At 38.0% G+C, this 26358-nt stretch overlaps 2 protein-coding genes across 8 annotated transcripts; one reads left to right on the top strand and one right to left on the bottom strand.

Annotated features, from left to right (window-relative positions):
- The first annotated feature begins 5453 nt into the window (after positions 1 to 5453).
- On the top strand, positions 5454 to 15176 carry LOC104096440 (rac-like GTP-binding protein 3). Of its 5 annotated transcripts, none has more exons than XM_009602807.4 (9): positions 5454 to 5705; positions 5974 to 6109; positions 6584 to 6671; positions 6827 to 6936; positions 7024 to 7087; positions 8776 to 8840; positions 8925 to 8990; positions 12203 to 12297; positions 14909 to 15176. In XM_009602807.4, the coding sequence occupies exons 2-9, from the start codon at positions 6005 to 6007 to the stop codon at positions 14946 to 14948; spliced, it is 633 nt and encodes a 210-aa protein (XP_009601102.1). In that variant the 5' UTR covers positions 5454 to 5705; positions 5974 to 6004; the 3' UTR covers positions 14949 to 15176. The 5 variants fall into 5 exon arrangements, with proteins under 5 accessions (XP_009601102.1, XP_009601104.1, XP_009601101.1 ...); XM_009602809.4 differs by having other exon boundaries at positions 5455 to 5688; XM_009602806.4 differs by having other exon boundaries at positions 5561 to 5775.
- An 838-nt stretch (positions 15177 to 16014) lies between these two features.
- Positions 16015 to 24426, bottom strand: LOC104096439 (uncharacterized). 3 transcript variants are annotated; one of them, XR_686322.4, is made up of 6 exons: positions 24291 to 24426; positions 23748 to 24152; positions 21970 to 22341; positions 17267 to 21675; positions 17100 to 17143; positions 16540 to 16619 (listed from the first exon to the last, which is right to left on the bottom strand). XR_686322.4 is itself a non-coding variant. In XM_009602801.4 (5 exons), the coding sequence occupies exons 2-4, from the start codon at positions 23892 to 23894 to the stop codon at positions 17293 to 17295; spliced, it is 4902 nt and encodes a 1633-aa protein (XP_009601096.1). In that variant the 5' UTR covers positions 23895 to 24152; positions 24291 to 24426; the 3' UTR covers positions 16015 to 16619; positions 17267 to 17292. The 3 variants fall into 3 exon arrangements, 2 of the variants coding, with proteins under 2 accessions (XP_009601096.1, XP_070053623.1); XM_009602801.4 differs by lacking the exon at positions 17100 to 17143 and having other exon boundaries at positions 16015 to 16619; XM_070197522.1 differs by lacking the exon at positions 17100 to 17143 and having other exon boundaries at positions 16015 to 16619; positions 23737 to 24152.
- Positions 24427 to 26358: the final 1932 nt, after the last annotated feature.

Consider the following 26358-nt stretch of genomic DNA (forward strand, 5'->3'; position numbering starts at 1 on the left):
TGTAGGTCTAGTATTTTGATTTGCTGTCAACTGCCCCATTTGCCTCTCAAGATTTCTGAAATCGGTCCTGAGCTGGTAATAATTTTTTTAGCAAGTCATTCGTACTCTCTTCTGTTTGTTGGGGTGGCTTCTGAGGCTGATTTAAATTTCCTTGAGGCCTATACTGATTCTGATTCTGTTGATTTCCGACCCATGAGAAGTTTGGATGATTCCTCCAATTTGGATTGTAAGTGTTCCCATATTGTGCATGCTGATTCATCAGACCTCTGTTTTGTTGCCCCACATAGTATATAGATTCAGGATTCGTGGGGCACATGTCACTCATATGACTGTCACCACATAGTTCGCAGCAAATAGACATTTGCTGTACATGTTGCATCTGTTGTGTTTGTTGTATTGTCATTCTGTTCATCTGATTTGCCAACTTTGCAATATCTGCTCTCATGGCTGAGAAGTCATCAAGCTCAATCACCCCAGCTGCCTTCTGTTTAATTGCTCTTCTTACGTCCCCATCTCCTTGCCAATTATGGTCATTAGCAGTGAAGTTATTTAGCAAGAGTTGTATTTCACTATACGGCCTTGCCATATAACTACCCCCACAAGTTGAATCAAGATTCATCTTTGATGCCTCGTCTAGCCCATCAACAAAAGTGTGACCCAATACCTCATCAGTCTGACAATGATGTGGGCAGTGTCTGAGTAGCTTCTTGTATCTTTCCCAAGCTTGACGAAGTGTCTCTCCATCCCGTTGTTGGAACCCAAGAATTTGGCTCCTCAGCGATTTTGTGTTCTTAGTGGAGAAAAACTTGATTAGGAATTTCCTTGCTAAATCATCCCAAGTGTGGATTGAGCTCGCGGGCTCCTTTTGCAACCATTCCTTAGCTTCCCCCAACAATGAAAAGGAAAATAGTGTCAGCCTGACATAGTCCTTGGAAACGTTCGGATAATTGTAAGTGTCCGTAATTTTCAAGAAGTTCTGAATGTGCCTCTGCGGGTCTTCATGAGATAGACCCACATATTACCCTGTGGACTGAATCAGCTGTACCATGTACTGTTTGAGTTCAAAATGCCCCGTGATATCAGGCTTCACGATAGCCTGAGTCATATTAGCAAGATTGGGTCTTGCGGCTTCTATCACCGGACGCTCCTCATTACCTGCCATCTCTATTGGCTGTGGTTGAACTACGATGTCCAACTCTCTTTCTATTCTCGTTCTAGCTTCGATTTTCTTCCTCACTCTATGAAGTGTTCGTTCAATTTCTGGATCAAAAGGAAGGAGGTTGTTTGCACTTCTACTCCTCCGCATTCAAGAGAAGATCCTGTGTTAACACAAACAAGGCAAACTGAAAATTAAAACTTGAATAAATAAGTAATAAAAGCTTAACTCAGTCAAGTAGCTAATTTCTAAGTCCCCGGCAACGGCGCCAAAAACTTGTTGGGACAAAACACACTCACGCAAATATACGTGGTCGTCAAGTAATAGAGTAGTGAATAAAGTATCGTTTCCACGAAGACTTATGATTAACTTTTGACTAATTCAAACTCAAATAGCTTATCGATTCAAGCGATTTCTTATAAAATAGATAATTGTCTAATTTACTACCTAAAAACTATCAATTAATGAAATACTAAAAATCAACACAACACTTAAATAGTTTTAAATAACAATCAATGAGAGATAATATTCCAGGGTCACGGGTTATCTAACAATCATGTTACATTCTTAGCTTAAAATAACTAATTGATTTATCTGGATTGTTGATTGACAGGGTTGATATTACTCATAAGAATCTGTCGAGTCCTTACTCGCCTATTTAAGCCAACTTAATACCTATATGTCTATGGAATTAAGATTAACAAGAACGTATTCACAATTCCTGTATTGCAACCGAGCAAGGCAATTAGGTATATGTATATCCCAATTGCGAATCCGTTCCCCGATGCCCGGGTTTAAGAACTTGCTCTATTTAATTCTATATACAGTCTAGAGTTCCCACTTTCGAGTTCAACTCTAGATTCGTCGATAGTATTTCACTGTTAGCTACTCAACAAAATAATTAAAAACAGAATTAAATAAACAACCCAATATGATAAAATCAACTTCGTCAAATTAAACTTCAAACATCAACATTCATGTATACCCATGACCCTAGAATAATAGGGTTCTTAGCCACTCATGTTCATGCAATCATCAAATAATTCACAAGAGTGCATAATAATCAATAAAAGAAGGAAAAATAAGAACTCAAGATGAATTCCGTGGTTCTCCAGCTTTGTCGTGGCTTTTTCCCCCTTCCCCATATGTTAGATGCCCTAAAGGAGGTGTTTTTGGCTTATATATTGCGTACAAAAGTCGTGGGCTAAAATTCTCTTATTCCGAATCCGACTCAGCTTCAGGGATTGATGCTGGGGTGGATGCGTCGCATCCACCTCGTCCTTCACTTCTCAGCTTCGCATGCTAGGGTGGATGCTATGGGCCGACTTCACTGCTAAGGGTGCACGAAATCTGATTTTTTTCTCTAGATTGGATGCGACGCATCCAACCCCTCTTCCTCTACCTAGAGCACATTTTCTTCATATTTTTGCACTCCAAACACCCTAATTCATCACACACAACTCAATTAGTCATAAAACCAATAATTAAACCATATTGGACATTTTAAAGACCAAATAGCATCAAAAAGCGGTTAAAATATGGGTAAAGTAACATCAACACATATCGAAATATGCCCAACATCACTTAACATATGATATGAATATGGAAGAACAAAGAGATTGACGCATTTCATTAACACTTGAAGAGAAAGTGATCATACAACCCATTATTTAAGGTTAATAAATATGGAGCACTTCATATACTATTAAATATTATATCCCGCAAGATAATTTCAAATATTTCTAGATATTTTTTTAAAGAAAATTCTATATAAAATCTTAAAAGTATATATAAAAATTATATATTTATATGTCGGTTTGGTTTGGATTTTTTACTCAATACCAAATCGAATCAAACCAAACCTAGTCGGGTTTTTTAATCGGTTTGGTTTGACTTTTCGGTTTGGTGCGATTTTCCGGTTCAATTTGTACACCCCTAGGACCAGCTAACTACTAGAAAATGGCTAATTTTCGACCGTAGAGCTAGCTTCCACTCGTTTCGTCTTAATGCAAACTTACTACTAGTAAACTTGATAAACCATTTTTTCTTATGCAAAATATATTCTTCCTTATTTTCAAATGAATCTTTCTATGATTGTTTGGATACAAAACGGATCATGTATAAGTCAAGTCGATCGGTGACAAAAATATCAAAATTTTGAAACGGGCATTGATGGTGGAAGTGGTCCTAAATAGATGAGCAATTTTCCCGAAACATTCTACAGAGCTTAGAGTTTGAAACTATAAATAATAATCATAGTGGTCCTATATAGACAAAGAATGAGACTACTCATTCACCAGAAACCTGTGACACTTCACCACAATATGCATGTGCTCTTCTTTGTTTTTGTGTAAATATGTACCAGCCATTTCTTCGTTTTTTGCTTACGGATTTTGCATTCACGTGTTCTTTGTTCCTTGCTCTCTTATATTTCACGAGTCTCTCTCTCTTTGTCTCTCCACGTTTCGTCTTTTTTTCCTTTTTGGGTCATGAATGGAAAGATTGTAAAGATTGTCCTTTCTAATTTACACATTTGCCTATACAAGTTGAACAGAAGAATATACTAAAGATTGTCAGAATTATATACTACTGTATATAATATGGTGGTTAGGATAGTGATGAAAGATGAAGGAACAAGAGGAGGGGGACAAGAATAGGGACAGATGAGAAGAAAAATAAAAACAATATATATATGACATTTCTTTTTATTTTTATGTTCTAAAATATAAACGTTTTTCAATCTTTATCCGAGTTCAAGTCAAAGTGGACTGAGTTATTGGGCTAAAATGGACCAAATAAACTCTTAACCTGGTGTGATATTATCCGTTCTGGATCAAGTCCGTACGGTTTTCCCCAAAATGCATCACATCATTAAGATTATTCAACTCCTTATAAGTAGAATCTTTTTCCTTTTTTACTTTCCATGTAGTACTTTGTTCACACACCCAACAATTTTCCCCTTGAACTAAATTCCACATGACCCTCACCATTTATGAGCTAATTCGGAGATTAACTGTGTGCAACCCACATGATCTGAGTATTTATGGCCACCGAAACCCAAAGGTTGTGTATGCGTTTTCAAAGCTACATGTAAAGGTTGTAAACCACGTAGACGGGCAAAGATACTAAGCCCAACCCCCATGCCATACTCCGCCATCTCCATAGTCCTGCCAAATCATTGGCTCTGATACTAGTTATTGGGCTAAAATGGCCCAAATACACTCTTAACATGATGTAATATTGTCCGCTTTGGGCCAAGCCCACACGATTTTTCCCTAAAGGCCTCACCATTAAGATTATACAACTCCTTATGAGTAGAATCTTTTTTCTTTCTACTTTTCATGTGAGACTTTGTTCACACACCCAACACTGATAAATTACAGCCATGTCAGAATGTTAGATCCAATTAAATTAGCTGAAATAGGTACTCAAAGTAAAAACTCCATAAATTCAAGATAGTCTTTAAAGCGGCAGTAAAATTGAAGAGAGCAACTATTTTGCTATAAAGGCACCAACTCTCTTTTATTAATTGATATCAAATAAGATAATGGAATTGTCAGTCTCATTAGTATTCATTTATCTCAACTACTCAAATTATGATTGCTATATTGGCTATGAATTTATGGCAATAAAAAAGCTAGTGGAGTCTAACTACCAAACTCACTTTAAATACCCTTTGAACTCAAAAACATTGTTCTTTTTAGCTTTAGTAGTTGCTTGGAAGCTAACATCATCTTATATGATATATAGAAAAATTAATATCCTTTCTTGGATTCAAAAAATGCGTGAACAAATAGTCCTAAATCATTATTCATTTAGCATTAATGGTTATGTAAAATGTTATGTTTCTGCTTTCCCATTTTTTTGCAATAAATTATATTGTACTCGATAGTATTTTCTTTTATCATGTAAACCCGATATTATAATACTCTAACCAACCATTTTAAGCAAGAGATTTACAATAATAGTGCAAATTTTTTACACTATTTATGTAATTTTACTTATCCCAATATATTGCTTTACTATTTTTGTAGGTTACCGAAACATACTTGCTATCAAAGTTGTTTATTACTATTGTACCAAACGACTCCTAAATGATATAATACAAATTTTTATGTATGTTCGGTGTGTCCAAATTAATACACGATTTTTTTATTTAAAAAAATGACTTCTAGAGAATTGGTTTTCGAATTATTTTTTGAAATATCAAATTGTGCTAATATTTAAGAATAAAAATAAAAATAGTAAAATTATTTCAATCATAAAGCAGCAATATGGTTTTGTCAATGGCTTATCCCGGGCATATAGTTTAATTTGTTCAACAAAACGAAGACCCACATCTCATCTGTCACAACTCACAGGATCCATTTTTTACTTAATCCACTCTGAGGAGGAGACCCTTTTATTGTTGGAAAGCTATTAATTCCAAGCTATCTCCACACCCTCTCCCCAAACAAGAAAATTATTAAATGTAAAACGTACTACTAGACCCCCAGTTACATACATAAACACACATCATCTGCAGAATTTTGGTATGCAATTTTACGTAGTAAGTAATAATACCAAAAATCAAGATCCAGTCTTTTTATATTTTCCAAGAAGATTGAATCAATAAAAAGGTGACAGCTTTGCTACAGAGTACAGAGCCAGTAAATTGAGTAGGAATCATGTGATCTTTACTCACTGTCTCACCTCTCTCCTTTCACTAAGCAATAGGCATAATACCTTTCCAATTTCACCCACTACTCACTGCTGTAGTATTTGCTAGTCTTTTTCTTGGGTAAAAATATTCTTTCTTCTTAATTTTGTTGCTGCAGCTTTCTTGAGGTATTTTTTTTTTTATGTTCAATGGCCTCAAGTGCTTCAAGATTCATCAAATGTGTCACGGTTGGTGATGGTGCCGTTGGAAAGACTTGTATGCTTATTTGCTATACCAGTAACAAGTTCCCCACTGTAAGTGTTTTACTACTTACTTCTTATATCTTTTCCCCAAAAGATCCATGTGGGTTTCTTGGTATGTCCCTCATTTCTTGTGTTTGATGCCTAGATAAGCTGAATGTTGGTTTTTTATATGTGGGTTTTGCAGCTTTTTTCCTTCTTTTTTCTCTTTTGTTTGTTCTGATTTTATTACTTTAGAATATGCTCTTTTTTTGCCTATCTGTTTTTATTTTGTTGCTTTATTTAACTTATTTTTCTTGGTATGCTCCATTCTTGGCCTCAACCAGGTCACAATATTGGTTTTTGGAGGGGGGGGGGGGGAGGGTGAAGAGAAAAATCCCAGTAAGAGAAAATGTAATGGTAACCTAATGAACCAGAAAGAACAGAATGCTATGGCTAACTTGTGTTATTCAGGAGTATTTCTTCAGTTTCTTTCCTGAACTTAAACTTCAATTTTCTGAGTCTTCTTCGTATATTTGTTCGAACCAGGATTATGTTCCCACAGTGTTTGACAACTTCAGTGCCAATGTGGTTGTCGAAGGGACCACAGTAAATTTAGGTCTTTGGGATACTGCAGGTAAAAATATGTCTACTAATTACAACTGAATGGTTCCAAGATGATGTCCTATTCCCCCTCCTCCAAATCAAGTACTAACATCCTGTAATTAGCATTTCCTAATCGCTTAAGGAGGCAAAGGAATTCTGATTTCTCGACCTCTGATCATTTTATAGGCCAAGAAGATTATAACAGATTAAGGCCACTGAGCTACCGAGGAGCAGATGTTTTTGTCCTAGCGTTCTCCTTGGTTAGTCGCGCAAGCTACGAGAACATACTTAAAAAGGTACATTCTGTTTAAAACTGTGAACTTTGTCAGTTTATGTCAAATGTCTTTTTTTTTTTCTTTTTCTGAAAGCCCCCTTTTGGTCAGTGGATTCCTGAACTTCAGCATTATGCTCCTGGAATACCGGTGGTATTAGCTGGCACCAAACTTGGTAAGTTTTAGCATATTTCCTGAATTAGCAATTACAACAGATGCTGAATCCTGAATGTAAGTGCTTTTAGGTTTAATGTCACTTTGTTCTATGATGTGCTTGCTGGAATGCTAATACTGTATTTTGTAGCATAAACTTAAGGGGGCTGGAGGATGGAGGTTAGAAAACGTGAATGTTGAGTCAAGACAACAAAGTGGGCTGGAGTTAATAACAGAGGCAGATGAGTGAAATATTGTACAGTTGCAGGCCTAGGAGTGAGTACTTGAAATTGTCATGGAGATGAGATGGATCTATTTAAAAAAAATTGCAAGCAATAAATGTTAATAACCCCTCAAGTACTAAGCATCTATGCTAATCATGAGTCTATTGCTCTAATCCATTTTGTGTGACACTCTTTCCTTTTTAGTTTGTTCTAGAAAAGAATTGACACTATTTTATATTAGAAACTATTTAATTTTAAATATCCTATTTATCATTAATGACATGATTTTATAGCCGCGGAAATATAATGGCATGTTTAAGACCACAAGGTCCAAAAGTCTCTCTTTCTTTCCTGAACATCGTTTCTAGTCAAACACCTTCACATAAGATGAAAAGGAGAGTGTGTTCCTAACTCACCATACAGGCCTTGCTCTGTCCATCAAAGCGGTTATTATAACTTGGTACGACCAAAAAAAATTGCAGCTACATTGACTTTTCTAACTCAAGTGTTCTGAAGTACAGCAGTAAAGTGGCAACTAGATGGAAAGTCACCTAATTAATAATTTTGCTGTTTTAACATTTGTATATAATAAACCTTCTTCAAAATGCATAAGCTACATATTTTCGCAAGATTGTACTTGCTGCTCCAGATGGGGCACCATATGCTTTGCTAAATTTCAATCTCAAACCCAAAAGCAAAAGCCTACGATGAAGATAGAGCATATTTAGTACATTGGGGAATGAGGAGATATAGATTGCCGCCCTGGCGGCAAAATTTAAAGAATGTACATGGCTACCTTAGGAATGTTGCAGTGGAGACTTAGGTTAACTTCCATTTAGTTTTGCAGTATAGCTTGATAAGTAAGATGTCTACTTCTCTTCAGGGGCCAAACATTTAAAAGCGAATTGCTAATGTTGCCCTTATCTTTTTGATAAAATATTAGATGCTGTAATGGATAGTATTACGGAACAATATTTTCTCCTAAACTTGTATTTAATTTTCCTAGGTTTATTCCTTAAAAACTTCTGGTTGCTCTCTGGTATTTTGTTAAGAGTCTCTGTTCCAACTTGATTGTCCTGAGCCATTAACCTTCTCGCCCTCTAGCTGAAACATAATCTTTCTATCAAGGATGATATTTCGGATACCAAGAGTATTTAGTGCTGAATTATTCTTAATGGTTTAGTCCTTGTAACAACTGACTTTGTGTCCCCTTGATGGAGCAGAATTTAAGATTACATAGTAGAATGGATTTAATTTCTTGTGTAACAATCATTGTTTATTTTCATTGAGTATCTTTATGGAACCAATAAACAAGGAATATACTGAATGCTGTCAGTAATGGTATAGTCACTAGAAGACTCTGCTATAGTCATGTGTGCCCTATTCGCTGTCTACTTGTGAAATTGGCAAGCTCTGCTCATGGTGTGCAATGTTACTTGATTCTAAGTTATGCCTTAAATCTTGTTTTGTCTGGATGATGCTACAGATCTTCGTGAGGATAAGCACTTCTTGGCTGATCATCCTGGATTAGTTCCTGTCACCACCGCGCAGGTCTGCCTCCAATCTGTCACTTGTATCTTGCTCCTTTACATGGCTTTGAATAAATGGGAGGCATAATGATCTCTATATATTCAGGGAGAGGAGCTACGGAAACAAATTGGTGCTGCCTATTACATCGAATGTAGCTCTAAAACACAACAGGTTGGTCAAAGTAGTATCTTTTCTATACAAGTGTTATACATGGTGTTTAACGTTTTCCATGAATTAAAGATTGTAGCTCGTTACAAAAAGGCTGAAAAAAGGTTCAAGATATTTTTAATTTTGAAAAAAGAATTTCAGACCAAACTAATAGTGTTTGTTTTGAATTTTTTTCCTCAAAAAACTGAAAATTATAAAAAAAATTAAAATACTTTTTAGAAACAAATACCACCATGCTACAATGTTGGTCTTGTGTTATTTGTCTTTGCTGCTTCATGGCCGGTACTCTTATATCAAATACTATGGATGTGGATCGATTATCTCTATCTTGTTCGTCCTTAGATAAAGTAGGGTAGATACCCCTTTAAAGGATAGTATTTCCTTCTAGTTGTAGTACTTAAGTGCCCTCAACTTCTTTTTTTTGATGAAGTAATTGGTTTCATTGCTGGCATCAAGAAGATGCATAAATTACAAAAGAGTGTAGCAATTGTTAGCTCCTTACAAATGTTTATACTAGTACTAGGAAGCTAACAAAATTCAAAAAAAAGTGTCAGGGGAGTCTATAGGGGATAGATAAGCCCATCTATACAAATACATGAGGCGTCTAGCCTTGAGTTTGTGGGGAGAAGTTGATACTCCTTCAAAACACCTGATGTTTCTCTCATTCCAAATGCTCCAAAAAATAGCTGTAGGTATCATCTTTCATACTTTCCTGATGGTGCTATCAACTTTCCAGTAACTCCAAGACTCAAAAGCATCCCTGATATTATGTGGCATGACTCATCTAAGTCTAAAGAATGATATAAACATACTCCATAAATCTGCTGCAACAGACTATTGAAGAAAAAGATGGTTGTGAGTTTCTGCCTCCCTCTGGCACATGTAGCATCTATTTACAATCTGAAAATTCCTCTTGGCTAAGTTGTTGTGTCAGACAAGCCTCATAAAGTGCAGTTCAGTTGAAGCAGATGACGTTGGGTGGCAACTTGATTTTCCATATTAACTTCCAAGGCCAATGGTTAGTTATTACATTGTGAGTTCCTGCTAACTTGTAGCCCCAGTTCTTCGTAATCAACTCCAGATTTCTTGGTAATTCTTCTCTTCGATTAACCACACAGATACGGGCCCCAAAAAAGTGGACTATATGTTTAGTGTCATCGTCAATATCGACGAAGCCACCACACTTGTCTCCGATGAACTTGAAAGTGTCCGCCGTCCATGCGTGGATAGGAATTCCAAAAGCTTTCACCCATCGATGTTCCGATTTTGCAGATTTCATATCTGCTCTGACCACCGGAGACCACCATTTCAAGGTCAATTCTCTTCCATTCCAGAACCAATCACCAGCTTTGACTCTGTTTGCTTCGTATCTGGAAGGGAACTCAAAAAGGAACTGGTTGTGCTCGATGGGAGTGATCTTGAGACCCGCTGTGACTTGCCATCTGCTTGTGAACCATTTCTGAATCACTTCTGCCTTTGGGCTCAAGCTAAATGAGTCATTGAACTGACCTATGAGACATTTCGAAAGGAAGTTTTCATTTCCCAGCTCTTCCTGGAGTGCACCATGCCCAACATTGGCATTAGTTGTAGTTGGCCAATGTGATATATTAGCAGCTTCCTTGTAAGACCTTGATTGATCAACATAGAGATAAAATATTGGGTCTACATATATTCCCAGATAACCTTGTATCATCCCTGCTATGTCGCCCCATCCTTTATTGTAATTGCCTTCCGGGATAATGATTGCAGATCTGTTCGCCCCTATGATAGCTTCAATTCTAACGAACCGACCATAACTGTTAAAATTTTGGACCACCCGAAAAGTGTATGTTTGTACCTTCCTGCCCCATCTTTTGCAGTTGTTGCCGGTCTGAAGAGAAGCTTGGATCAAAACTTCGCACACCCATCAGAGGTTGCTGTCATCTATTTTAATCTTGCTTGAAAATCTTCTGCTACATTCTGTAAAAATATACCATCCCATAGCTTCCTCGTTGATACTAATTTAACTCAAAAGTTTTGCCACTAGAATTGAAAGTGAGCCCTCGATCCATAGCTAGGCAAATTTAGGAAAGACATCGTCGGAGTTTAGAGATGAGGGTGGGAGAGAGAAAGTGATTCTGGCACATTCCCCAATAGAGAGCATTTTTGATGCTGTATCACATCTCTTTCTTTATTGGAATAGTTGGAAATTTTCTTTTTTTAACGATTGCAACACTCTTGTCAACTTCTTTAAGTAGGTGAATGACTATAGTAGGCGAATGTATTATGTATATTAATGAAAATATTTGTCAAACCTCTACTATTTGTGGTATCGTTTTTAATCAACTGACTGAAAATGTCAGCATATGCTTTCCCTAGCCAAAGTTCTCAAGTTCCACCCCTATTAACATCGGCCATATGCAACCTAATTTACATTGGTAGGCTGACGATTCAGCGGATTCACTATGAGGTTGCCAAAATAAGTGTTTCTAGTGTCTAGTCTGCTTTGAGTCTTTTGGAGTTTAAAATAGTGGTAGCACAGACATTGCTGTAGTTAGTGGCAATTTAAAAACAATCCTGTACTTTTGTAAGAAACATTTTGCTATCCCTATTTATCAAAATGAAACTTCATTCAGCGACTGAGTTTTTTTCATTTTCTGGAGGTCTCTGGTTTATTCATTTGCGTCAATCTTCAAATATCATCCAGGCTTGTGTTATAACATCCTTTGACTGAATATCAACCTGATTTCCAATTGAAGTGGAGAAAAGAATGATTAGAATAGATTATGAATCTTTAACTTGCAAAGCATGGCCATACATTTTTTGACTTCCTCTTTTCTTCTTCCTTGCTCTGCTGGCTATGTGTGTGTGCGTGGTTGTTTGAGAATTTCTTGACATAGTAAGACAACATCACCAATGAAGCTATTCATGTAAAAGGCAGGCCCGGTTGGCCAACCTTATTTTGAAAATTAGTTCAAGACCTTAAGTTTCCAATTCAAACTTGTACCAATTAGGACCAGTTTAAGTATTGAACATTCCAGATATTGATCTCTCTTTCTAACTTTACTATTCCTAAGAATCCTCCTTCCACCTGGTATGACTCCTGATTTTTTCCTTCCACATTTTCTTTACTGAAGATGCAAAGGCTCTTCTGTTTGTTGCTTGATGGTTGTCTACTTTTGTTTTTGTTGCTAGACTATTTGTTACTGATCTTACATTGCCTATTTAATTTAAAGAATGTGAAAGCTGTCTTTGATGCTGCAATCAAGGTCGTCATCAAGCCACCGCAGAAGCAAAAGGAGAAGAAGAAACAACGTCGAGGATGTCTCATGTTAGTAACTCTCGTAACCTTCTCTGTTAAAATCAGTTTTTGATCTTTGTATTATATGGAAATGTGCTACATGATGTTTACTGAATTAATGGTGCGCGGTTCTCCATTGACATATTAAGTTGACATACAAAAACAATAGTTGTGCTACTTTGTCGAACCTCTATGCTTTGCTGAAGGGTCTCCTAGTGACTAAATAATTCCTTTTTTTATAAGAAAAAGAAACAAGGAATAATTGTTCTTATGTGTGGCCCAACTTTTTGTTTGACTGACAACTCAAAACATTTTCAATATAGGGTAAAGTCCTTAGAACATGCAAGTCTAATGATACTATTGTATATGTAGAGGTACCCTGACTTCATACCACGTACAATGTATGAAGACCAACTGAGAGACTCATCATTTGTTTTATTTATTCATCTCATACAAGAATATGTATTTATTATCCTGCATTGACTTCTAATCTACGAGTTTAAACTATAAATACAAAACAACTCCAATTTTGAATTCTTGCTGTCCTGCCTGGTTAACATCAATTGAACCAGAAGACAAAGTTCTCTGTTCTAGAGATAGCTGTGTCTGCAAAATTAACAGATTGCTTTACCCCAGAATTATGGTTTTATAAACAGTTTGCGCCAATGAAAAATCTGATGAAAATAACAGTAATCTTTTCACGCGAGAACTATTTTATTCAGAGGAGGAATAACTACAAAGCACTCTGTTCTCTTTCCTTTTTTCCTTCCTCTCCACTCTTTAGTGTTTCTTGTGCTTTTCACATGTGGAATTTTTTTAGCGCCTCTAATATTGATTTGAAATAAGAAATTCAGCAGATAAATTCAACAAGTGTTGATTTGCAGCTGCCTAAATGCCGTTGTGAAATGATTTGTATAGATACTTGAGAGAATTCACGTAAAGTCGTGCATGCGAATGCGTACTTTTTTGGGTAAGGGTGTTTGTGTGATATGAATAAAGTTCCAGTGAGGCTGCGGCCTATCATTACAGTTGTTGCGGTTAAAGTGACTGCACTAGCAAGTAGCAACAATTTTTGGTTTATATTCCATTTCTATGTTATCTTTATTAGCTAGCCTACAAAAGTTTGATCTATGCAGTGCTAGCTTAGGGAAGAGTATGGATACAGTCAACTCTTCAGACCAAGGCTTCTTCTAACAAAAGTTTTTAAACAGAGACATAAGGATATGAAAGAGAGTAATAGGGCCCCTCTCGTCTCTAGTATCCAATCTGGCCTTCTGGAAAAAAAAAATCATTTGGATGACCTATTTGACAACAAGTAGACTATAGAAAGTGTGACAAACTTCTAAAGTCGAGACTTATGACCTGTTTTTGAGGGTTATGGCCGGTGTTGGCTTTCACTAAATCGTGAGATATCTAACTGGTCCTTGAAGCTTCTTGAAGATTGGACTCTTCTTGATAGATTTATCACGGTGTTCCTTCATATTGACTTGCCCCCATCGGAAGAGGAAGGGAAGTCTTCAACTAATCCTGAAACCCCAAAATATCCGGTTCCTGGGTCGTCGTCGTTGTTGTTGTATCCGGTTCCTTCTCCATAACTTAATATATTACACAAAGATTACTCTGAAGATCTCAGTTCAACTTAGGAGATCTGTGTCCACAGAACTTTGACCATTGCGTAATATCACTAGTGCCAAATGAACAAAAGATTACAGCCTCAGCTCAACACATCTATCCTCAATTTTATATGACTTCGTTTCAGTATTTGAGCTGATAACCTGGTGGCAATTATCAGCAGCCTCAAGTAGAATGGGGTTTAATAGTCACATGAAAGCTTTTGCCCGAATAAGTAAGGCAAATGAGGTAAACTTAAAGAACGTTTATTGCTACTTCTGGATCTTTGCCTTTTATTTTATTCCTGAGTACTATCTGATCTTGACATACTGATGGCGAGATGAACTGTCATTACCAAATAGCTTAAGTATTATCCTGTGGAAATCCTTGTCCAGTGGCGCTCGCCGATGCTGATTCCTTGCTACTCCCTCCGTTTCAATTTATGTGAACCTATTTTCTTTTTAGTTCGTGCCAAAAAGAACTCATTTCCATATTTAGAAACAATTTACCTTTATTCCATGATTTATAGCTACACAAAATATATGTGTCTAATTTTACACAAGTTTAAAAGTCTCGTCTTTTTTCTTAAATTTTGTGCTCAGTCAAATAGGTTCACATAAATTGAAACGGAGGGAGTACTATTTAAACATCCTACTTCTAACACTACCCGATGAAAGAATTATAAACATCTGGTTCGAGAACTGTATCTAATTTGCAACAAAATACAAAAGAAGATATTCTGCGTTTAATTTGTGGTTTAATATTCACTAATGATCCCTTGACATAATTGAGACTTTGATTGCTGAGACGTTGTCATTGACTTTTCAGTTTTGTCTGTGTTCTGAAATGGAATTCCTTGCAACATAGCATACTTTTGAGTTTTGCTCCTGCTGTTAAGACATCCAAGTTTTGTGTTTTTGCTAAGGATGTTAGTCTTCGCAATGTTTCCTTGCAAAATAGCATTGTTAGTCTTCGCAATGTTTGTTTACCGCTCTCCTGTAATACTAACTTATCTCACCTGGTACTGCAGGAATGTGATGTGCGGAAGGAAGCTCGTTTGTTTGAAGTGACATTTCAATGTACATATTTCCCATCTGTTCGGCCTCTAACATGATTTATATCCATGGCTTTAGCGTGCTGCCTATAAAACTTACATTTCTATCAGAACTTTTGTGACGAGCATAATGTATTTGTTTTTACATAACCCAACTTACTGCTGGACGGCCTTGATTTGTCTGTAAAATACGTTACTTGCTAGGTTTATATTTCAAGTACATGTATTAATTCTATTAAACCAATCACTCGCTGTTTACCAGAAACTACGCAAGGGGCTGCAGTAAGTAGATTAGGGAGTAATGTGTGCTAGCGTTTTTCTTGAATATAGCAAGAGAAAGAATACTGGAGATGTACAAAATAAACTACACTGTCATACCTGTGGAGTCCATCTTTCATGGTAGTAGGTTTCATACCAAGTTCGTGAGCTAATATATGAGTTTCTTGAGCAATGGATACACGGTTATTAACCACAACCCCAATACCTTTGTACGAGAGCTAACAAGACAACAAGATTGCATTTAAAGGAGAGAGTAACACAATAATATTGCATCACAAGCTTGCAATCGGACTTCACATTCTAAATTGTGGAACCATGTGAAAACTCCCAATACAGCCAATCGGAGCAATTGCACAACTCATACTTGGAAAAAAGCAAATGAGAACTCTCTTGGGTTATAGGAGCAATGGAAAAGGGAAGATGAAACAAAAAATGAGCTGCGAGTCATCACAGCAGACAGAAATAAACAATGGTCCCACTCCATACTTGTGGTTTCTGTGATTAATTACCTGCACAGAAGCATATCAGGTTACACCCAAACCAGACCGCAATCTCTGCATTGTAGATTACTCTGCATTCACACTTGATGATATGCATACTCAGCTCACTTGATAATTAACATAGCATCAATATGAGGACCGGCCATTTAATTGTAGGTTACAGCTAAACAGTGATTATTGGAACAGCCATAACAATAAGACAACCCTAACCCATGCAAAAGCTCCACCCATTTAATTTCTCCAAATCAGAAAACAGAAGTTGTCTTTTCGTTGCTCACAAGACTGTTGGTTCAGATTAGTAGCTTGAAAGAAAAACAAGCACATCACCCCACCATCATTGAAAATATCATTAACAAGAGTTCTATCATCTGTGAATGAGACTACAAACTAACGTTAGAACGATTTAATTTATGGTACAATGGCAGCCACAACAACTAAAACATGCCTGATGAAAGCATTAGTACCAAAATTTGGTGTCAACCCTGTATACATATGTAATGGGCAAAGGAGGACAGAGAAAAGCCAAGAACACGGGAAGCAATGAAAGATGATTAACAGCAAAGCACAAAGAAAAGCTTTCCGTTTGATTCAGTCTCGAAATTGGACCTCCATTGTCAATAATTTGGACAGGATAACATTGATTTATCCCCAGTCCCTGGGCATCAAAGATTTCAAGCTTTCCAACAGTTAAATATCTACAGAGGGAAAACTCATCTGCATCCACCCAGAGAATATAGCTGACCAAAGTGCAGTGCTTGCAAACCATGGAAATCCCAACTACACTGATAAGCTGAAGAGGTGGTGGTCGGAGACTCTGAACACATCAAATTTGCTCACTTACCGCCCACCCACAGGAGCATGCCAGAAGCTGAGAGTTTGAGGAGTTAGCCAAGTCCATCCTCCAGTAGCTGCGTTAAAAGGAAAAAGAATAATAAAATGGGGTGTAAAAATGTCAGCCACACCAAAAATATAGGAAAAAATCTCCGAAAATAAACACAACTCAAAAAAGGAATGAAGGGGCATCAACAAGAAGGACAAGGAATATAGCTCTGAGATACTGGGGAAGAAAGTTTGATTTTCTTTTTCTCAAGCATTTTCTCTTCTTCGAAGGATGGGGATTTAACGACCTACTGGAAATAGATTTTCAGGAGGGAGAAGAAAGCAACTATAATATGTCTCGATAATAAGACAGAAGACCCAAGCATTTCCAACTTCAAAAATATTTTATTCTTTCAGAATATATCAAACTAGAAAAAGAAGAAAGCATGCTTCAGCAGAAACCTTTAAAATAATTGTGCACAAAGGTGCAAGCGAGCGTTTCATTGGTTGTATATCATAGTTTCTGCGCAGGAGTAACAGCTCAAATATATATGAATGCACAAGCTTACAGTTTGCGTTACGCAATCTTAATGCATGATGTCCTAGCGCTTCCCTACATAGAAGTTCCATTCAAATGCTTAAACAATGTAGGAGGTACAGGTCATACTTTGAAGTGTAAAGGCTAAAAAAGAATCTGCTAAGCTAACAATAAACGTACAAATAACACACGCCTCACCTTATAAAATCACCAGATTGCAGATCTTAGTGCCATGACTGCTTGAATCTGAAGTTCTCACTGTCCCACCCACCCTCAGGCTCCTTCCTCTTCAGAACACCCCCAGGTACAGCATACATTCTACCATGCTCGTCTGCTAATGCTTGTGAACCGGCAACAGAGAGTTGCCTTGCCGACAAAGAAACCGACTCTTCTCTCCCTTCCATGTCCACCACTCCAGGGCCTGCATTAAGATCCAGACCCTGCCTTCCCCATTTTCTATTGTGATCCATGGTACCGTTGCTGCTACTGTCAGGAAGTCCAACCATATAAGGCCTTGGATATTGAGATGACACAGCGCCAACGGGACCCAGCAACTGTGAATTTACAGGGGGCGTATAAAGCCGCCCACCAGAGGAAGAATCTACGAAAGAAGCTGATCCAACTGAAAATGTTGCAGAAGGAAGTGGGAAGCTCGTTCCGAAAGGAAATATAGGATACTGAAAAGGGGAGGATGGGTAAGGCACGGCAGGCGATGATGACAATACTGAACTCCGGTAAACATCCGCGGTGAAAGGAGAACCAGCAGCAGGAGGACCCAATATTCGTTGTGCACCAGGTGTGACCATTGGGAATGGCGGCTGCTCCACACGATCAGGCAAAATTGATGGAAGTGTCACAGTTGAATAAGTATTCCCAGGAGTAAACCAAGAAGAAAGATTCCCCATTTCTGGATTGTTCAGTCTGAGGCTAGAAGCAGGCAGTTGGGAACGCATGCTTCCCTGATGATTATCGTGGAATAAAAACTGTTCTGCGCTGGAATCATCAACACCAGGCCCATTATTTAAATCAAAGTCCCTCCTCACCTCCCCAGTTGGCAAGCCAATGGATGATGATGTTTTGGAAGGTAAAACTACACCATCCAATCTACTACTGCTACTCACAGAGCACTGCCCTACATCACCAGGTTCATCAACTCTATTTAAATCAAGATCGAGTCCTCCAGAACAGCGAACAGCAGGAGAATCAATTACTTCATTCTTCAGTGCAGCACGATTAGTCATATGGTCCAATGGAGAGATCAACTCTAGAGCAGAATCTCGAGAATTTATTTCATCAAAAGTTCTTTCATCTGGTACATTCAGATCAATATCTAATTGTGGACGACTGTGCTTGCTGGTAGAAGCTTCAGGATGAGAGATATTTGTGGAACTTAATGGCATATCAAGAGATTTCCTGGGCTCAGCTGGGCGAAATGCACTTGTGGCAGCAGATCCTTTCCATCCAAATTCCCCTTTAACCCTCAATAGCTCCTCCGGTGGAACAAACGGACCTTTGGCGGCGGCAGCCACTGTAATGGAGGCAGGAAGACTACAGGAAACTGAGGATACCGCAAAAGGTAACGGGTTCATAATATGGACATTGGATAGAGATCCAGGTCCTGTAAAGTTGATTGTCTCCCCGTATTTTCCTTCATCAGAAATAAGACCTTCATTTAAGTCAAACTTCACCTTTGAAGCTGAATCTGGAACAGCAGCACAGACCGAAGAAGTCTCCAGAGTGGCGGATCCACAGTCCTTTGTTTTATCTTCTTCAACAGCAGAGAAATTTGATTCTCTAGATTCCCCATGTTTCAGCACTTCTGCATTTGAAAAACCAGGTCTCTCTTTCTGATTGAGTAACAAGCCAGAGTTCTGCACAGTGACATCCTTCCTTTCAACGGTAGTTTCACTTTTCTGATTTCTTGTAGTAAAATCAGTATCCACACAGGCTTTATCCTCAGCTGAAGCATCAACAGCTCCTTGATCAGATTTTGTCTTTTCAGACAGATGAACAAGACTTATATTTGCTTCATCAGACTGTCCACCTTTGTCTGTATTGGGATTTCCACTTGAACTAGTTGGTAGACGCTCTTCCTTGTCACTTGCCTCCATCTTTTCAGATTTTGCCACAAAAGATGGTTTCATCTCGATACTAGCATTGTTCAACACCCTATTCACACCATTCTTGCTCTCAATTTCAAATTTAGAAGTGCAGACTTCAACTGTTGGTTTCTGGTCTTCGAAGCTTACTACTGCATTACTGACCTTGTCTTCTAATACTGAAGTACAATTTCTACCTATTTTAGCATCTAGAGCACCAACAACCTTGACCTCACGGGACACCACCTTCTCCTCCTGGGATTGTTTGCTTATATCACAATCAATTACCTTCTCAGATAGACTATGAGGTGAAGAAGCAGCCTTTTCCATCTCACCTGACTTCTCAGTGATCTCCAACTTCACTCCAGCCGGCTGTGAATCAATGCAGGGAGAGTTGAACTGTTTGTTGTATCCTCCTGTCATTGTCTCTTCAGGAGGTAAAAAAGAGGCCTTTCTATCTCCAGAGAACTCTGTAGCAGCACCCTTGGATGGATGCAGTTTATTCTCCGACCATGAAGTACTAGCACTAACAACCAGTTTCTCTCTATCACCATCATCATCATTTCTACGGTCACCAGTGGAGATATCAGCCAGAGGTGACTTTGACTTGACATCATCACCTGTGCAAGCATCTTCAGCAGCAGGGGTATTTCTTTGCGGAGAAACAGAAGGTGAAACCATGTCAGACTTGGACATTTCTTCAGCAGCCACACTGGCAAGAAGATTCATTCCAATAGCATCAGCCAATAACATAGGCACGTTTGCTTCAGAATATTTTACACAACTCTCAATCAAAGCATTCATGGAGCTAAAAGAAGCTTCGTGCAGTTTTCCAGACTTCAGTTCGATCCCTGATGTACAAGCAGCTCTAGCTTCTGCTGATTTCCTGCCCTCATCAACAATCTTGCTTCGCTCTTCCTCCGGACCAGTAGCTGGTGATCCATCACCGTCTTCAGAACCGGTTAGTACATCTTTGAAATCATTGCTCTGCCACGATTCAGCTTTCGCATTTTCTTTTAATGTTCGGTCAAATTGATCATTCTTTTCAGAAAGCACAGGAGAAGAAGCTCGGCTGCTCATGTTCGTAGGGTCCTCATAGGATCCTGCACTGGCACTCTGTGCAGGACTGCGTCCCCTGTTAGATATCTTAACTATCAATTTGTGGTTGTGACCACTCCCCTCGAGAACTGGCACATCAACAGCTTTCTCACCACTCAATGCAGACTGCGGTAGCTTTTCTGAGGTAGGATTCCTATGTGAACTTCTGCCTGCAGCACTCTCCTTTTGGCTTCCAGATACTGATGATCCAGGATATCCATTAATTGACTTACGGTGACGAGAACCGCCCGTGGAGATCTTGATGCTGTTCATTGACACTGCGGTCGAACTTCTCCCGTCCTCCTTCCCCGAGAACGACTGACTGTGGTTGTGAGACTGGCTAGAACTGCTGCTCTTGTCTTCCCTTGCTAAAGGAACATCACAGGATCCACCAACTGAAACTCTGGGCTGACCCTCCTTTCCAGATGCAGGTGATGATGCTGGTTTTGTTGAGCCCGGGGACAAGGACGCAGACTTTGTAGTAGTTTCCCCTTGTGAAGGCTTTATCGAGGCCATTTTAGATGCAGAAAGCTGTGCAAGTGCACCCTTTGTCGCATCATTTGAACCACCAGGATTTTTGCCAACATTATGAGAAGCCTCGGGCAATCTTGATTTAGAAGGCCACGTGACAGCCTGATTTGAACCAGACTTGGCATCAATGATGTTCATCTCAGCTTCAACCCGTTTCTTCCACGTGTCAACTAAACTTCGCGCCTTCCTCTGTATTTCCGTGTTTTTATGCTGCCGCAAGTGATTAACAGACTTGCCAATATTGCACATCTGCAGCGCTTGAAGGTTCACAGGAAGCTTATCAAGAGCACGAAGCAAAATGAAGAGAAATTCTTCAACCGATTTGTCACTATCTTTTGTGTTGCTATATTCACCAATCCGCCCCTTATGAACATCTTGAAGCCACTCGTCTAACACAGGCAGACCTCTTAACTGTACAAACCTAGTAAGACAGTCAAAATTGTCAGTTGCCGCTACAACACTTGCAAGCATCGAACGACTGATCAAATCCATTTTCCTATCCATTCTATCCGGCTGCATGAGCTGAACTAGCTTCTCAACCCCTTCAGAGTTTACAAGCCCTCCTTTGTCTGTAATTTTAGAAATTTCAGATTTTAGTACACTTTCAGCTTTGATTTGACCAGAATCTATATCATCTGTCTTGATTGAACGTTCACGTTTAATTGACTCGGAGCCCTGATCTCCCCGCTCCCTCTTCTTTCCCTTGACGTGTGAAGGAAAAGAAGCTACACTGCTTTGTACATTATCTGAACCCGGCTTCAATTGTGATGTTGACATAGAACCATTCATTGGTTTCGGAGAGCGACCACCCGGTTGCACTGTTGCATGCATCTCTACTCGTGTCTTGTTTAATAGTTGGTCTACTTCTTCTTGTAGCTCCTGCACAGGAGCAGAAGTACTGTATGAGTGAAAGATGAGAAAGCAATCAGAAAAATAAAGAATGAAAAGTGTGCAATTTCTGCTTTCTCCTAGCATCTCAGACGCCACCCTCGACCCAAAAAAAGAGCCCCAAAACACTTTTACTTCTTTTATGAAAAAAGATCCAAGGATTAAAAAAAAGAATCTCTCTTTTTGTTGAACCATCAGCCCTGACAGGACTTGTCTGCTCGAGGATAAATAATCTCCTACAATTTAACAGAAGGAATACAGAGCTATCAAGCGATAATAACCTACTTTGATGTAATCTTGGTCAGTTAACCACCATAAACACTTGTTTGAAATGTCATAAACACGCCGGCAGATAAATGAGGATATCCCTGTTGGAAGTTCAGCACCTTTAGAAAGGAATGCAACTTTACACGGATGCAGTAGTGATGCAGCAGGAATCTCATCCCTATGAAAGGAATAAAAGATTTCGTTGGGTGCGGCCTCCGGAAGGATGCCCTTGCTAAGCTTCAGCTCAGCAGGTCGATAAAGCCAATTAACACCTAACTGCAGGTTATTATCTTTACTCAATGTAAGCCTTCGGATTATTCCAATGAAAGGTGGGGAATCGTGTGGTGGTTTGAACAAAGCACAATCGCCCACAATAACTTTGCGACCATCCTGCAAAGAAAGGATAAATTTTCAACTTCACCAAGTAACGATGTTAAATCAATAAAGAAACACGCAATAAATTCACATAACTAGAAGCAAACCATGCAACGCTAATAAATGAACTCGTAAGCAAAAGAGAAAGACATAAATAGCTGAAAGCTCATCCACATCTTTCATGTTGTATAAAAACTTGCAGTCGAGTAGGCTACGTATCTTTAGGTTAATTGGCAATTTTATTTCCAAAAACTTCATTAAGTACAACCAACAGATGGCGATCCATGCAAAATCTTGTAGATGATCAAGTTTGAAGTGACTTTACAATTTAACTGCTTGCTTCATATAAGCATCAAACAAGACTCAATAAAAGTGCACGAGTTACAATGATGTAGTTAATCTAAGATATAAATTTTCCCCTACTTTGTAAAGCCGCTATCTGCATTGCTTCCTAAAGATTTATTTCTAGCAGCAAGAAATTTCTCCAAACACATAATATGCATGCTTCTACACTGTAACTTTGCTAGCTTAATTTTTATCTGGCGAGCTCCTCCTGAATCCCTTTCTTCCCTTACGCAAACAACGGAACCAGCAGAGTTTTATTGCCGAAGCTCCACTTGGGTACAATCTACTTTGTGACAGCATGGCAGAAGCGATGTAAGAGAGAATGTATTGGAGCATCTTTCATCATTTCAGTATTATTTTCACGGACAAGAATAGCAATAAGTTGTTGACTTCAGGTTGGGGCCAACATCTTTGGTGCATTGATAAAATTCTTTGGAAGAGCTATTTGCTAGAAAAGAAACAAGTATTTTTTGTAACTTTCTTGTACCCTCCGAATGAAAACTTGAAACCAGCAATGACAACCTTACCTTGCTGGAAATGTCAAAATTAAACAAATGCAGAAGCATAACAACATTATCATTTAACATGAGAAAGTAAGAAGCAAAACTAGTTCCACATGATCAAGTCCAGTTTCCACGCACAAAGTACCACATTATGGACCTCTCCGAAAACCGGAACAAGCTACTTTTGAATGCAAATAATGCACTATATCCAAATGCAACACCACGACAAGCTTCACTGACTTGAATGATAAGATCTTAAAACAACTTCCAGTCCATGATACAGAGTATGCCCATTTTTCACAAACTTGAGATGAAAAAAATATACTTAAAGAAAAACCCGGCAGAAGGACAGTTAGAGACACAAATCCCTTGATAAGTACTACTGGAGATCAGTCTGCAACCTGAACTGGGCTTGCAGTATACCTCAGATAAAAACAACAAAAGCAAAGTACCCAAAAACGGAAGAAATTTTTTAAGGCAAACGCAATCAAATGAATCGAAGCAATAGAAAAGAATAATAGGCAAAACGAGAAATTAAGGAAGAAAAAAAGGAAAAACCCACCAAGGCAATACCTTGCAGAACGAATCAGAGGTAATAGAAGAAACAACAGAAGAATGAGCGGCGGCTACAGTGGTCGTGGTCGTCGCCGGCATGTGCTGACCACCAGTCGTCGAGCGTCGACAAACCTCACTTTCCCTTTGTCCCTTCCCATGCAGCATAATACAATTCGACTGGCATCTTCAGCACCTCCTATAACCAGCCCAGCCTCAAACATCAATTATCCTATCCAATCCAATCCAATCACCAGTCAATTGAGAGCAATATCAATTTACTTCACCAAAACCCTAGCAAAATCCCCAATTTCTCCAATCCCCTTGAAACCCTAGAAATCCCAATTTCTCCCTCGATCGCCTTAAAATCCTCAGAAACCCTAATTCCTTAATTCAATTCCAAGGACAACGCGTCAATTCTCCGATCTGCAACCCATCAAATGAAAGGTTAAAAACTCCAGATCCAATTAATTCGATTCATACTTGCACAAATACAAATCAATACTTACACAAATATACACATAAAGAGACATATATCGACATACAAAGAGAGAAAGAGCTAACCTCCGTATTTCTTACGACCTAGATGAGTGAGAGAAAATGTGTTTTAGAGAGAGAGAAAACTGTGGCTGAAGAGACGAAGAGATTATAATGTATAAATATATAATTTAGTTTAAATAAATAGAGCGATGTGTGTGTTTTGTACGTGCGTGTGTGTGAGAGAGAGAGGGGGAAAAAAAAGAAAATTAAACCTTAAAAAAAAAAGGTAAGAAATCAGAAAGAGAAAATGATGTCCCAGACGGCAAAGGGAAAGTTGTACTTACTTGTTACTTTAGGTTGTAGAGAGAGAAAAATAGAGAGAGAGAGAGAGAGAGAGAGAGAGAGAGAGCGGGCAGATCGGGCAGAAGGGGCAGGGCAATGATAACATCACCCACGTAGGAGTTAAAAGAAAAGGGAGAGATGTGGAATGTGACTGTGACTGTGACTAAACTAAACTAAGGTTTGTGTTAGGGTCGGATTGACTGATCTACGGCTATGTTGTAGCGTGAATCATTTGACTTTGTTTTCCTATGTCACGCCCTCTCTTTTTTCTTATCTGTGTCTCTTTTTCTGTGGGAATTTTTATTGGTGTTGGATTCATCACAATTCACATACCCAATTGTTTGTTCTGTTTTCGTACGCATGTGGTTGGGTGATTCAGAAGGGCAAATGTGAGAATTTATTGTTTGATGGAGGGTTGATTTGGAGTTTTAAGAAATTGGAGGGGGTTCTTTGGTTTTAAGTGATGTGGAAGTAAAGTGTAAAAGGGAATAATATGGGCATTAAGGTTGTCTTCAGATGTACCAACACTTCATGTAGTATGTTTTCTGAGCCACTCCTTCCTTACTCTGCTGCCCAAAATTGGGTGCAGAAAATTTTGCAAAAATAAAAATAAAAATAAAAATAAAAAAATGTGCTGTTCCATTCACTGAGGTTGCACTTTGTTGTGATCATTTAATTATAGTGTGAGCAAGAATATATCGCCTTATAAGTCAAGAAAAATATTTTCTTCTATAATAACTTTCAAAAAAATCACGCGACACATAATATTATGAATCTTATTGTAATATGTTAGTGATTGAATTTTGATAATAAGATTGATGTTTTTTTATCCTTTTAAAAGTTGTAATTTCCCAAATCTTGTACTCCATAATTCTTCCTTGCTACTTCTTAATTCATTGTTTTTAACCCTTTCCCCTTGTTTTTATGGTCTTCCTGTGCCTTCATTATATTAATTATTATCTATGGCACCTCATAATCCCCTAAATTCCCATATTTTGTTCTACATTTAAATAAATTTTCATGATGCTTTCTCCCTTTTAGAAATTTTAACACACATCTCATCAGCAAAAACTTCATGTTGCTATCATGTTTGAGGATGAGAAAGGAAAAAGAAAGAAACTAAAGGATCATTTGGTTGCCGGTTAGAGAGGAGTTATTTATATATTAAAATTGGCGTAACTTTATACATTGTTTGGTGACAAAAATTAAAAAAATAATCCCAACGTAGAATCTAACATAAGTTATACAATATTTGGTTGTTTTTTTTTTTCATTTGTACATAAAACATAGCATAGCTAATACAATGTTTAGCTCCACATGACTAATATATGTATAAGTTATGAGAGAATCTATGTATTATTTTATGCAGGGTAGAAGATGGAATAACAATATGTGTATTAGTAATACTTAAATTAAAACATAAAATGGCAAGAATACTCTCTATTAAAAAAATTATATTTGTTTTGTTTAAAAGATATATTTAAATATAATAACAATTTTAATTATAATATTTAATACCCACATTATATTTATGTATTACTAATCACTATATAGCTAATCATGTATAACAACTTCACATAATTAATTCTCGCGTAACTAAATCTTGCATAACTAATGTCTACATTACTAATGCCCTTAACTGTTTAACAGAGATTTAGTTTTGGATATTATTTTTTGAATGTGTGAAATGTGATATTCAATGAGTATATTGATACTTGCCAACTTTTATTAACGAGTGCTTTACTCTTAGTTAGAGAACAAGTTCTTTATTTCTTTCCTATATACGGCGATTTTTGTAATATTTCTACAA

This window comes from Nicotiana tomentosiformis, chromosome 3, assembly GCF_000390325.3.
Source record: "Nicotiana tomentosiformis chromosome 3, ASM39032v3, whole genome shotgun sequence".
Taxonomy (NCBI): Eukaryota; Viridiplantae; Streptophyta; class Magnoliopsida; order Solanales; family Solanaceae; genus Nicotiana; species Nicotiana tomentosiformis.

What these genes read in the sequence shown, in the direction of transcription:
- LOC104096440 (XM_009602807.4), top strand. Translation starts at nt 6,005, where the DNA reads ATGGCCTCAAGTGCTTCAAGATTCATCAAATGTGTCACGGTTGGTGAT. An exon ending in CCAGTAACAAGTTCCCCACT is followed by an intron (nt 6,110 to 6,583) that starts GTAAGTGTTTTA and finishes TGTTCGAACCAG; the next exon opens with GATTATGTTCCCACAGTGTT. An exon ending in GTAGCTCTAAAACACAACAG is followed by an intron (nt 8,991 to 12,202) that starts GTTGGTCAAAGT and finishes TTTAATTTAAAG; the next exon opens with AATGTGAAAGCTGTCTTTGA.
- LOC104096439 (XM_009602801.4), bottom strand. Translation starts at nt 23,894, where the DNA reads ATGCTGCATGGGAAGGGACAAAGGGAAAGTGAGGTTTGTCGACGCTCG. An exon ending in CCTCTGATTCGTTCTGCAAG is followed by an intron (nt 22,342 to 23,747) that starts GTATTGCCTTGG and finishes CTTTCTTTGCAG; the next exon opens with GATGGTCGCAAAGTTATTGT. An exon ending in CTGACCAAGATTACATCAAA is followed by an intron (nt 21,676 to 21,969) that starts GTAGGTTATTAT and finishes GCTCCTGTGCAG; the next exon opens with GAGCTACAAGAAGAAGTAGA.